At 54.2% G+C, this 13544-nt stretch overlaps 1 protein-coding gene across 2 annotated transcripts in view; it reads right to left on the reverse strand.

The window, feature by feature from the left end:
* Positions 1-3391: 3391 nt before the first annotated feature.
* The window catches only part of LOC134341645 (B-cell differentiation antigen CD72-like), a 132864-nt gene continuing 122711 nt past the window's right edge, over positions 3392-13544 (reverse strand). The window contains exons 4-8 of one of the 2 annotated variants that reach the window (XM_063039539.1): positions 11464-11580; positions 10925-11236; positions 5429-5571; positions 4222-4283; positions 3392-3653 (exon numbers count right to left, since the gene is read on the reverse strand). In XM_063039539.1, the coding sequence (XP_062895609.1) occupies positions 3482-3653; positions 4222-4283; positions 5429-5571; positions 10925-11236; positions 11464-11580 (806 nt within the window). In that variant the 3' untranslated portion in view covers positions 3392-3481. Of the gene's footprint in view, positions 3654-4221; positions 4284-5428; positions 5578-10924; positions 11237-11463; positions 11581-13544 lie in introns of both variants that reach the window. The other variant, XM_063039538.1, reaches the window with a different exon arrangement.

Here is a 13544-nt window from a genome sequence, read left to right on the forward strand (position 1 = left end):
AACACTGGCGCGCCTGAAGGTTGTCTGCTTAGCCGGCTGCCCTGCTCTCTCTATCTGTCCCCCCTACACCCATGCCTGTGTGGCTGGGACGCCGCCTGTCAGTTCACCGCCTCCGCGGCTGACGTCGGCAGAGCGTCAGACGGCGACGGGGAGATGCAAGCGAGCGAGACAGATCTCCCAAGTTGGCCAAATTCTCTCTTTCGGACGCCCTAACAGTTTCCCTGCTTGTGTCGGTGGTGCCGACGCGTGGCAAGAATTCTGTCTGTTCGACCTCCCCTCTTTAGGACCCGAAGGATGGCCGGGGCGGGCGGGTTGTTCTCATCGAAACCTTATGTTGAAAGGCCTGGACAGAGAGGATGTGGAAGGGATATTTCCCAAGGTGGGGGAGTCTAGGACATGAGGGCACAGCCTCGGGATAGAGGGGCGCCCTTTCAAAATACGGAGGCGGAGAAATTTCTTCAGGCAGGGGGTCGGGAATTAGTGGAATTCGTCGCCACACGTAGCTCGGCGTATTTTAGACAGAGATCGACAGGTTCTTGATTGGACACGGCATCGGGGGTTACGGGGAGGAGGAGGAGGAGGAGGGGGGAAAAAAGGATCAGCAATGATTGAATGGCGGAGCAGACTCGATGGGACTAATTCTGCTCCTGTGTCCTAGGTCTTTATGGTCTTACCATTCCAGCACCGGTGAGGTCGTTCCCCTACTCCACCCAACAAGATCCAATGGGGTATTCTGGTTATTGGCGTTGGCGCGTGACCAAGTGGTTGAGGCGTCGGTCTAGTGATCTGAAGGTCGCCGGTTCGAGCCTCGGCCGAGGCGGCGTGTTGAGTCCTTGAGCGAGGCACTTAACCACACACACGCACTGCTCTGCGACGACACCGCATGGGCCCTAGTGCCCTTCCCTTGGACAACATCGGTGTCGTGGAGAGGGGAGACTTGCAGCATGGGCAACTGCCGGTCTTCCATACAACCTTGCCCAGGCCTGCGCCCTGGAAAACCTTCCAAGGCGCAAATCCATGGTCTCATGAGACAAATGGATAATAATAATATTAATAATATTCACGTTACTGAGAGGAAAGGCTGCAGGTGTATTCTCCACTAGCTGTGTATTGCCTTTTCCGCTCCTGACAGTCGGACAGACGCCTGCCTCAACTCAGGGGTGATTGCCTCCCTGGATTGGGGAGCATGCCTTATGAGAATAGGTTGAGTGAACTCGAGCTTTTCTCCTCGGAGCGACGGAGGATGAGAGGTGACCTGACAGGGGTGTATAAGATGATGGGGGTCGTGTGGATAGTCAGAGGCTTATTCCCGGGGCTGTGATGAGCGGGCACAATTTTAAGGTAACACACCTCAAATTTGCCGGTGAACGCAGCAGGCCAGGCAGCATCTCCAGGAAGAGGTACGGTCGACGTTTCAGGCCGAGACCCTTCGTCAGGACTCACGGAAGGAAGAGCTAGTAAGAGATTTGAAAGCGGGAGGGGGAGGGGGAGATCCAAAATGATAGGAGAAGACAGGAGGGGAAGGGATGGAGCCAAGAGCTGGACAGGTGATTGGCAAAGGGAATATGAGAGGCTCATGGGACAGGAGGCCCTGGGAGAAGGAAAAGGGGGAGGGGTGAAAACCCAGAGGATGGGCAAGGGGTATAGTCAGAGGGACACAGGGAGAAAAAGGAGAGAGAGAGAAAGAATGTGTGTTTATAAATAAATAACGGATGGAGTACGGGGGGGAGGTGGGGCATTCGCGGAAGTTAGAGAAGTCAATGCTCATGCCATCAGGTTCGAGGTGCTTCGAAGTAGGTACAGAGGAGATGCCGGGGTAATTTTTCCAGGCGGAGAGTGGTGAGAGCGTGGAATGGGCTGCCGGGGGCCGTGGTAGAGGAGGATACGATAGGGTCTTTTAAGAGACTCCTGGGTAGGTACATAGAGCTCAGAAAAATAGAGGGCTATGGGTAACCCTAGGTAATTTCAAAGGTAAATACATGTCGACACAGGCCTGTATAGTGTTGTAGGTTTTCTTTGTTTCTATCCCATCTATCACCTCCTCGCGGTTTTTTTTTTCCCGGAATATCGGGTATACGTTCGTAAATGCGCTTTCAACTTTAAACTTGAAATTGCTTCGCCCCCCTGTAAAGGGATCTAGAATGCCTCCCATACAGATCGTGTCAGCGAGTCGCTAAACTGCACGTGGTAATTTGCAAAGGTCTCGGCCGCGTACAGTTCATATCGGGTTCAGACTTTCGCGCCCAAGTGTATTTGCCAGCGCGGCGCGGAGAGGGTGGCTTTGTCGATCTGGCGGGAGCAAAGAATCTGGGAACGGCGAGGGTGGAGCGCCGCGGGTGGGGCGTGAGACGAGGGGGCGGGGGACGGACACAGCCAGCCCTGAGACACCAGGGCAAGGTCATTTGATCCCAACCAATTGGATTATTGATCACGACTGAATCGCGGCCCGTGCATCGGTTCTTCGGCCCACTCGTCCAGTTCTGCCCCTCGCCGCCACGGGGCACAGGCAGCAATCCGGAGATTGCCACACGGGGCAAAAGAGGGGTGGGGAGGGGAGGCGGGAGATTGGATTCGGTCATCCGGACGCTCAGTCCTCGTTTATTGTCATTTAGAAACGCATGCGTTAAAAAAAAATGATACAATGTTCCTCCAGAAAGAGGGGAGAGGGGAGGGATAGAGGGGAGATAAAGAGGGGGAGAAGGGGAGGAGCAGAAGGGAGAGAGAGGGAGATAGAGGAGAGGAGAGAGCAGGGAAAGGGGGAGGGGAGGAAGTGGGGGAGACGGGGAGAGGGGGAAGAGAGGGGCAGAGAGAGAGGGAGTGGAGGGAGAGGGTGAGGGAGTAGAGGGAGAGGGGTGGAGGGGGGAGGATAGAGGGAAGGAGAGAGTAAGTGAGAGAGGAGGTAGGGGTGGAGAGAGGGGGAAGAAAGGGGCGAGGCAGGGAGGGGTGGGAGACATTGGAGAGAGGGGGAGAGAGGCGAGAGGAAGGTTGGGAGAGGCGGGGAGAGGGGATGAGGAGGGTAGAGGGGAGAAGAGGGAGGGGAATGAGAGAGAGGAGAGAGAGAAGGGAGAGAGTGGGAAAGAGAGAGTGGCAGAGACGGGGAGAGAGAGACGGAGGGGTGGAGAGGGGAAGATAGAGGGAAGAGGAGAGTAAATGAGGGAGGGGGTAGAGGTGGAGGGGAGAAAGAAAGGCGCGAGGCAGGGAGGGGTGGGAGACTTTGGAAAGAGGGTCGAGAGAGGGAGTGAGAGGGAGAGAGAGGGCAGAAAGGCAGGGTGAGGGGATGAGAGAGAGAGGGGAGAGGGAGGGGGAGAGGAGGTGGAGAGGTAGGGGAAAGAGAGGCGGATAGGGAGGAGGGGAGAGCAAGAGGGGAGGTGGAGAGAGGTGGAGAGGGAAAGACCGGGAGAGGGAGGGGAAAAGGGGGAGTGTGGGGGAGGGACGGGGAAGGGGGAAAGAGAGGAGAGATGGGGTGAGAGGGGAGCAGAATCTAATTCGGGCCTGGCGAATTTTGACAGAGTCCCCAGGTCTCACTTGGAATCGCAGGCTTCTTGCAGATGAAATAATTCTCCCCAGAGCAAACGGCAGGAGCAGAGTCGGATGCACAACTCTTGCAGACTGGTTCCACCATTTTGTACAGCAAACTGCATTCTGCTGTCCCACTGTAAAATGGAACAGGAAAGGTAACAGGCCATTTTCTCCTCACAGCCCCACACCAGTTCCCTTCAGCCCTGCATCAGTCCCCACCCGATCCCACACACCCCTCTCTCCCCCACAGCCACGTCTCGTCTCCAGACTCATCCCACTGCCCCGCTTTCAACCCACCGAGCCGCCGCTCTGTCCCAAGAATAATCCCACTGTCCCAAGCCCGCTGTCAGTTCCCAAACTGATTCCACTGCCCCACTACCTCACCAGAGCCCCGTGTCTGTTCCCAAACTAATCCCACCGCCCACTGTCTCGCTACAGCTCCGTGTCGGACACCACACTAAGCGCACTGGCCCGTTTTTTCCTCCGGAGCGTAGTGTCAGTCGCCAAACTAGTCCCACTCTCCACCTTCCATCCTGTATGAGCCATAAGACTAATACCACTGCCCTACCATCTCCCCGCAGCCCCACGTCAGTTCCCAAACGAATCGCACCGCCACACGCCCTCACCACAGCACCCTGCAGCTCTCCAACCTAAACACACAAGCACGCTCTCGCCACAGCCAATAGTCATTCCAAATCTCACCTGCCGAGGCATTTTCCAATCCAGTAATAGCCGTTTCCATTTACAGTGTTGACAACAAATTTCTGTTAAATAAAATTTCTTTCGTAAGTTCTCTGCATGGAACATTGCTTTTGGCTCCTGGAGTGTACAATGCGTTGGAGCAGAGGGAACTTCACACTCTTTCTGACCCCGGGGAGAGTGTGATGGGACGCTGTGGAGGGTGCTTCACTCTGTGTCTGACCCCAGGAGTGTGTGATGGGACGGTATGGAGGGAGCCTCACTCTGTGTCTCACCCCGGGAGTGTGTCATGGGACAGTGTGGAGGGAGATTCACCATGTGTCTGACCCCGGGAGTGTGTGATGGGACGGTGCGGGGGGAGCTTCACCTGGTGTCTAACCCTGGGAGTGTGTGATCGGATGGTGTTTGGGGAGATAGCTTGTCGCCCGTAAGTGTGTGATGGGACGGTGTGGAGGGAGATTTACTCTGTGTCTGACACCGGGAGTGTGTGATGGAACTGTGTGGAGGGAGATTCACTCCGTGTCTGACCCCGGGAGTGTGTGATGGGACGGTGTGGAGGGAGATTCACTCTGTGTCCGACCCCGGGAGTGTGTGATGGGACGGTGGGGAGGGAGATTCACTCTGTGTCTGGCCCTGGGAGTGTGTGATGGGACGGTGTGGAGGGAGATTCACTCTGTGTCTGGCCCTGGGAGTGTGTGATGGGACGGTCTGGAGGGAGATTCACTCTGTGTCTGACCCCGGGAATGTGCGATGGGACGGTGCATAGGGAGATTCACTCTGTGTGTCTGACCCCGGGAGTGTGTGATGGGACGGTGTGGAGGGAGATTCACTCTGTGTCTGACCCCGGGAGTGTGTGATGGGACAGTGTGGAGGGAGATTCACTCTGTGTCAGATCCCGGGAGTGTGTGATGGGACGGTGTGGAGGGAGATTCACTCTGTGTCTGATCCGGGAGTGTGTGATGGGACGGTGTGGAGGGAGATTCACTCTGTGTCTGACCCCGGGACTGTGTGATGGGACGGTGTGGAGGGAGATTCACTCTGTGTCTGATCCGGGAGTGTGTGATGGGACGGTGTGGAGGGAGATTCACTCTGTGTCTGACCCCGGGAGTGTGTGATGGGACGGTGTGGAGGGAGATTCACTCTGTGTGTCTGACCCCGGGAGTGTGTGATGGGACGGTGCGGAGGGAGATTCACTCTTTCAGGCATATACCTCTTCAGCCATGGAGCTAATTTCCAGCAGCGTTGAAGCATTGTTTGAACATTCTTGCTTCGCCTCAGCGTGAGATTTTGCCACCGTTGATATGAAATAGCAAGCGCCTGTCCTGTTGACCCATCCCTGGGAACACGTCTCTTCTGTAACTGGGGAACAGAGAACAGTCAGTGACGATATTGAGTTTTGCTGACCGAGGAACTCTGAACCCACAGGGAGACTTCTTGTCGTTTCTGACATAAATAGTCACGAGTACACTCACTGAAGGGAGATTACCCTGCAACCATCCATTCTTTGGAGATTCGCTCACTGTCAATAACTCGCTTCACACCCAAAGTTCAGCAACAGTTATTACCCCTCAATCATCAGGAAGGAGGTACAGGAGCCTCAGGACCCACACCACCAGGTTCAGGGACAGTATTACCCCTCAACCATCAGGAAGGACGTACAGGAGCCTCAGGACCCACACCAACAGGTTCAGGGACAGTTATCACCCCTCAACCATCAGGAAGTAGGTACAGGAGCCTCTGGTCCCACACCACCAGGTTCAGGGACAGTTATCACCCCTCAACCATCAGGAAGGAGGTACAGGAGCCTCAGGACCCACACCACCAGGTTCAGGGACAGTTATAACCCCTCAACCATCAGGAAGGAGGTACAGGAGCCTCAGTACCCACACCACTGGGTTCAGGAACAGCTATTATCCCTCAACCATCAGGAAGGACGTACAGGAGCCTCAGGCCTCGCACCACGAGGTTCGGAAAGAGTTACTACCCCTCAACAAGGCCTTGGTGAGATCACAACAGGAGTATTGTGTGCAGTTTTGATCGCCTAATCTGAGGGACATTCTTGCCATAGAGGGAGTACAAAGAAGGTTCACCAAATTGATTCCTGGGATGGCAGGACTTTCATATGATGGAAGACTGGATCGACTAGGCTTATACTCTCTGGAATTTAGAAGATTGAGGGGGGGGTCATACTGAAACGTATAAAATCCTAAAGGGATTGGACAGGCGAGATTCAGGAAGATTATTCCCGATGTTGGGGAAGTCCAGAACGAGGGGACACAGCTTGAAGATAAAGGGGAAGCCTTTCAGGACACAGATGAGGAAAAACTTCTTCACAGAGAGTGGTGAATCTGTAAAATTCTCTAACAGGAAATACTTGCGGCCAGTTCATTGGCTATATTTAAGAGGGAGTTAGATATGGCCGTTGTGGCTAAAAGGATCGGGGGTACGGAGAGAAGGCTGGTACAGGGTTCTCAGTTGGATGATCAGCCTTGATCATACCGAATGGCGGTGCAGGCTCGAAGGGCCGAATGGCCTACTCCTGCACCTATTTTCTATGTTTCCATGTTTCAACCATCTGGAAGGAGGTACTGGAGGCTCAGGACTCAAACCACCATGTTCGGGAACAGTTAGCACCCCTCAACCATCAGGAAGGAGGTACAGGAGCCTCAGGACTCACATCACCAGGTTCAGGAACAGCTATTATCCCTCAGCCATCAGGAAGGACGTACAGGAGCCTCAGGACCCACACCACCAGGTTCAGGAACAGCTATTATCCCTCAACCATTAGGAAGGACGTACAGGAGCCTCAGGACCCACACCACCAGGTTCAGGGACAGTTATCACCCCTCAACCATCAGGAAGAAGGTACAGGAGCCTCAGGACCCACACCACCAGGTTCAGGAACAGTTATCACCCCTCAACCATCAGGAAGGAGGTACAGGAGCCTCAGGACTCACACCACCAGGTTCAGGGACAGTTATCACCCCTCAACCATTAAGAAGGAGGTACAGGAGCCTCGGGACTCACACCACCAGGTTCAGGAACAGTTATCACCCCTCAACCATCAGGAAGGAGGTACAGGAGCCTCAGGACTCACACCACCAGGTTCAGGGACAGTTATCACCCCTCAACCATCAGGAAGGAGGTACAGGAGCCTCAGGACTCACACCACCAGGGTCAGGAACAGTTATCACCCCTCAACCATCAGGAAGGAGGTACAGGAGCCTCGGGACTCACACCACCAGGATCAGGGACAGTTATCACCCCTCAACCATCAGGAAGGAGGTACAGGAGCCTCGGGACTCACACCACCAGGTTCAGTAACAGTTATCACCCCTCAACCATCAGGAAGGAGGTACAGGAGCCTCAGGACTCACACCACCAGGTTCAGGGACAGTTATCACCCCTCAACCATCAGGAAGGAGGTACAGGAGCCTCAGGACTCACACCACCAGGTTCAGGGACAGTTATCACCCCTCAACCATCAGGAAGGAGGTACAGGAGCCTCAGGACCGACACCACCAGGTTCAGGGATAGTTATCACCCCTCAACCATCAGGAAGGAGGTACAGGAGCCTCAGGACTCACACCACCAGGTTCAGGGACAGTTATCACCCCTCAACCATCAGGAAGGAGGTACAGGAGCCTCAGGACCGACACCACCAGGTTCAGGGACAGTTATCACCCCTCAACCATTAGGAAGAAGGTACAGGAGCCTCAGGACTCTCACCACCAGGTTCAGGGACAGTTATCACCCCTCAACCATCAGGAAGGACGTACAGGAGCCTCAGGCCTCGCACCACGAGGTTCAGAAAGAGTTACTACCCCTCAACAAGGCCTTGGTGAGATCACAACAGGAGTATTGTGTGCAGTTTTGGTCCCCTAATCTGAGGAAAGACATCCTTGCCATAGAGGGAGATCAAAGAAGGTTCACCAAATTGATTCCTGGGATGGCAGGACTTTCATATGATGGAAGACTGGATCGACTAGGCTTATACTCTCTGCAATTTAGAAGATTGAGGGGGGATCTTATTGAAACGTATAAAATCCTAAAGGGATTGGACAGGCTAGATGCAGGAAGATTGTTCCCGATGTTGGGGAAGTCCAGAACGAGGGGACACAGCTTGAAGATAAAGGGGAAGCCTTTCAGGACACAGATGAGGAAAAACTTCTTCACAGAGAGTGGTGAATCTGTAAAATTCTCTAACAGGAAATACTTGCGGCCAGTTCATGGGCTATACTTAAGAGGGAGTTAGATATGGCCCTTGTGGCTAAAAGGATCGGGGGTACGGAGAGAAGGCTGGTACAGGGTTCTCAGTTGGATGATCAGCCTTGATCATACCGAATGGCGGTGCAGGCTCAAAGGGCTGAATGGCCTACTCCTGCACCTATTTTCTATGTTTCCATGTTTCAACCAACTGGAAGGAGGTACTGGAGGCTCAGGACTCAAACCACCATGTTCGGGAACAGTTAGCCCCCATCAACCATCAGGAAGGAGGTACAGGAGCCTCAGGCCTCACACCACCAGTTTCAGGGACAGTTATTACCCCTCAGCCATCAGGAAGGAGGTACAGGAGCCTCAGGACCCACTCCACCAGGTTCAGGGACAGTTATCACCCCTCAACCATCAGGAAGGAGGTACAGGAGCCCCAGGACCCACGCCACCAGGTTCAGGAATAGTTATTACCCCCTCAACCATCAGGAAGGAGGTACAGGAGCCTCAGGACTCACACCACCAGGTTCAGGGACAGTTATTACCCCTCAACCATCAGGAAGGGAGTACAGGAGCCTCAGGACCCGCACCACCAGGTTCAGGGACAGTTATCACCCTCAACCATCAGGAAGCAGGTACAGGAGCCTCAGGACTCACACCACCAGGTTCAGGGATCGTTGTTACCCCTCAACCATCAGGAAGGAGGTACAGGAGCCCCAGGACCCACGCCACCAGGTTCAGGAATAGTTATTACCCCCTCAACCATCAGGAAGGAGGTACAGGAGCCTCAGGACTCACACCACCAGGTTCAGGGACAGTTATTACCCCTCAACCATCAGGAAGGGAGTACAGGAGCCTCAGGACCCGCACCACCAGGTTCAGGGACAGTTATCACCCTCAACCATCAGGAAGCAGGTACAGGAGCCTCAGGACTCACACCACCAGGTTCAGGGATCGTTGTTACCCCTCAGCCATCAGGAAGGAGGTACAGGAGCCTCAGGACTCACACCAGCAGGTTCAGGAACAGTTATTACCCCTCAACCATCAGGAAGGAGGTACAGGAGCCTCAGGGCTCACACCACCAGGTTCAGGGACAGTTATCACCCCTCAACCATCAGGAAGGAGGTACAGGAGCCTCAGGACTCGCACCAGCAGGTTCAGGAACAGTTATTACCCCTCAACCATTAGGAAGAAGGTACAGGAGCCTCAGGCCTCGCAGCACGAGGTTCGGAAAGAGTTACTACCCCTCAACAAGGCCTTGGTGAGATCACAACAGGAGTATTGTGCGCAGTTTTTGTCCCCTAATCTGAGGAAACACATTCTTGCCATAGAGGGAGTACAAAGAAGGTTCACCAAATTGATTCCTGGGATGGCAGGACTTTCATATGATGGAAGACTGGATCGACTAGGCTTATACTCTCTGGAATTTAGAAGATTGAGGGGGGATCTTATTGAAACGTATAAAATCCTAAATGGATTGGACAGGCTAGATGCAGGAAGATTGTTCCCGATGTTGGGGAAGTCCAGAACGAGGGGACACAGCTGGAAGATAAAGGGGAAGCCTTTCAGGACACAGATAAGGAAAAACTTCTTCACAGAGAGTGGTGAATCTGTAAAATTCTCTAACAGGAAATACTTGCGGCCAGTTCATTGGCTATATTTAAGAGGGAGTTAGATATGGCCGTTGTGGCTGAAAGGATCTGGGGTACGGAGAGAAGGCTGGTACAGGGTTCTCAGTTGGATGATCAGCCTTGGTCATACCGAATGGCGGTGCAGGCTCGAAGGGCCGAATGGCCTACTCCTGCACCTATTTTCTATGTTTCCATGTTTCAACCATCTGGAAGGAGGTACTGGAGGCTCAGGACTCAATTCAAAAGTCCCATCAGACACTCCCGGGGTCAGACACAGAGTGAAGCTCCCTCCACACCGTCCCATCACACACTTCCGGGGTCAGACACAGAGTGAACCTCCCTCCACACCGTCCCATCACACACTCCCGGGGTCAGACACAGAGTGAATCTCCCTCCACACTGTCCCATCAGACACTCCCGGGGTCAGACACAGAGTGAACCTCCCTCCACACCGTCCCATCACACAGTCCTGGGGTCAGACACAGAGTGAATCTCCCTCCACACCGTCCCATCACACACTCCCGGGGTCAGACACAGAGTGAATCTCCCTCCACACCGTCCCATCACACACTCCCGGGGTCAGACACAGAGTGAAGCTCCCTCCACACAGTCCCATCACACCCTCCCGGGGTCAGACACAGAGTGAAGCTCCCTCCACACTGTCCTTCGCACGGTTCCGGGGTCAGACACAGAGTGAAGCTCTCTCCACACTGTCCTTTGCACGGTTCCAGGGTCAGACACAGAGTGATTATCCCTCCACACCGTCCCATCACACACTCCCGATGTCAAGCACAGAGTGATGCTTCCTCTCTCTATACCGCCCTGTGATGAAGAGCGGGTTAAAGAGGGGGATGATGCCTCACCTGTTCTGCTGGTCAACAATTCACAGATTCGAGCCTTGGTTTCGTTGACAGTTTTGAACTTAGTTTCCATCACGTTGAACTGCTGAAGGAGATCTTCGTTCCTTCGTTTAAGAACGGACAGTTGAGAGTTGAGCGCAGAAAGATTCTTGCGACTCAGCTGGATATACTCGGATGTCCCAGATTCAAAGGTCGAGTTCAACTCGTGGATCTGTTGAGGATATTGGCGCTGGGTCTTGTTCGGCTCCTGATCTTGTTTCGAAAGTCTCCAGTGGTTTCGTTCACAGATGACCAGAGACTGATAAGTCTGAAACACTGAGAGTTACAGTGAGGGTGTGTGTCAGTGACACGGTGTTGTCGGGGTGGGGCGGTGAGGTTAGTGTGCGTTTCACGTCGCGGGGCATCTTGGTGTCGCGTTGAGGGTTGCGTCGGAGTCGCGTGGAGGGGCGCGTCGGAGTTACCGCGGGGTTTTTTTTTGCGCCAAACTCCACCCCGCTCTGTTGGTTTCCGGTCTGACTCCGTCCGGAACCCGTTCAACTCACCATAGACCGAGAGCCCGACGACTGTCGCAATGAGGGCGAGTGTAACCAGGCCGAGCAGCCAGATCCTCCAGCTTGATCCACTTCCGACATTCTCTTTCAGTTCCTGCGTCTGCGGGTCTGTGGAGAGCCCGTTCAGCGTGCGTGTGTGTGTGTGTGTGTGAATTCAGCCGTGTCCCCACCTCCCGGGACTCCCTTCCACCCACCATCCGCGCTCGCTCCTTTCCGCCACGATCTTCCCCCCCGCCCCCACCCCTCCCGTCTCCCAGCCACGTCCCCACTTCTGGCCCTCAGCGCTGAGAGTCCAGGTGCTACCTGGTGGCGAAAGCGGGGGTCGGCGCCCCGCTGGTCGGCGACCCATGAAGGCAGTGACGAGGATGTCAGGCCGCCCGGTCTGCGGCACATGCGCGTTGGCCGCCCGGATTCGGAGCTGGCCCCACCCACAGAGGACAGGGGGCGGTGGGTGATGGGAATGTTCTGACTGGGGGGGGCGGGGGTCTGTGATGATTGGCGTTCCGTCGGGGTCCGGACCGGGACCGCCGGTGTCTGTGACGTGTACAGGTGATAATGTAGAGGGGCGGGTTCGGAGGACTGGTCAGTCCGCATCTGGAGGACTGAATTCGGTTCCGGTCGCCCCGTTACTCTGGGGAGGGAAGGGGGAGGGCAGACCCGACCGAGGTTTATAAGAGTCGGCAGCCGGGATGGTATTTGGAAAGCGTCGAGGTGGCTGATACCAGCGGGCAGGTGTTGAAAGGTGAGACGGGGTAAGGGCGCAGGGCATGTGCAAGGCGAAGTGCCGGGGGGCGGTGGCGACGGCAGAGACGACAGAGGCGTTAAGGAGGTGTGGGTTGCACTTCCGAAGGACAAACCAAAGTAGAACATCCAAGGAAAATGGTAGGGAACTGAGGAGTGCAGTACAACAGAGGGATCTGGGAATACAGACACAAAATTCCCTAAAAGTGGCGTCACAGGTAGATAGTGTCGTAAAGAGAGCTTTTGGTACATTGGCCTTTATTAATCAAAGTATTGAGTATAAGAGCTGGAATGTTATGATGAGGTTGTATAAGGCATTGTTGAGGCCGAATCTGGAGTATTGTGTTCAGTTTTGGTCCACCAAATTACAGGAAGGATATAAATAAGGTTGAAAGAGTGCAGTGAAGGTTTACAAGGATGTTGCCGGGATGTGAGAAACTCAGTTACAGAGAAAGGTTGAATAGGTTTGGACTTTATTCTCTGGAGCGTAGAGGAATGAGGGGAGATTTGATAGAGGTATATAAAATTATGATGGGTCTAGATAGAATGAATGCAAGCAGGCTTTTTCCACTGAGGCAAGGGGAGAAAAAAACCAGAGGACATGGGTTAAGGGTGTGGGGGGGGGAATTTAAAGGGAATATTGGGGGGGGGTTCTTCACACAGAGAGTGGTGGGAGTATGGAATGAGCTGCCAGACGAGGTGGTAAATGCGGGTTGCTTTTTAACATTTAAGAATAAATTGGGCAGATACATGGATGGGAGGTGTATGGAGGGATATGGTCCGTGTGCAGGTCAGTGGGACTAGGCAGAAAATGGTTCGGCACAGCCAAGAAGGGCCAAAAGGCCTGTTTCTGTGATGTAATGTTCTATGGTTCTATGGGAGTGCAGGGAACGGAGGTGGATGGGCCGTGTGCGTGCAAGCTAAGGGCTTGATAATATCATTAGTGGGGAGCTCAAAGCAGATTTTTTTTTAAATAAATTACAAGAAGATCAGAGAGACTGGACACTCTGGTGAAAGTGGAGTTACAGAGACCCTGGGGAGTGTTGTAGAACGGAGAGACCCAGGGGTACAGGGACAGGGTTCCCTGAAAGTGGAGTAACAGGTAGACAGGGACCCTGGGGAGTGTTGTGGAGCAGAGGGACCCAGGGGTACAGGGACACGGTTCCCTGAAAGTGGAGTCACAGGCAGACAGGGACCCTGGGGACTGTTGTAGAACAGAGGGACCCATTGGGTACAGGGACACGGTTCTCTGAAAGTGGAGTCACAGGTAGACAGGGACCCTGGGGAGTGTTGTAGAACAGACGGCCCCAGGGGTACAGGGACACGGTTCC

The sequence above is a fragment of the Mobula hypostoma genome, unplaced genomic scaffold (assembly GCF_963921235.1).
Source record: "Mobula hypostoma unplaced genomic scaffold, sMobHyp1.1 scaffold_36, whole genome shotgun sequence".
Lineage (NCBI taxonomy): Eukaryota > Metazoa > Chordata > Chondrichthyes > Myliobatiformes > Myliobatidae > Mobula > Mobula hypostoma.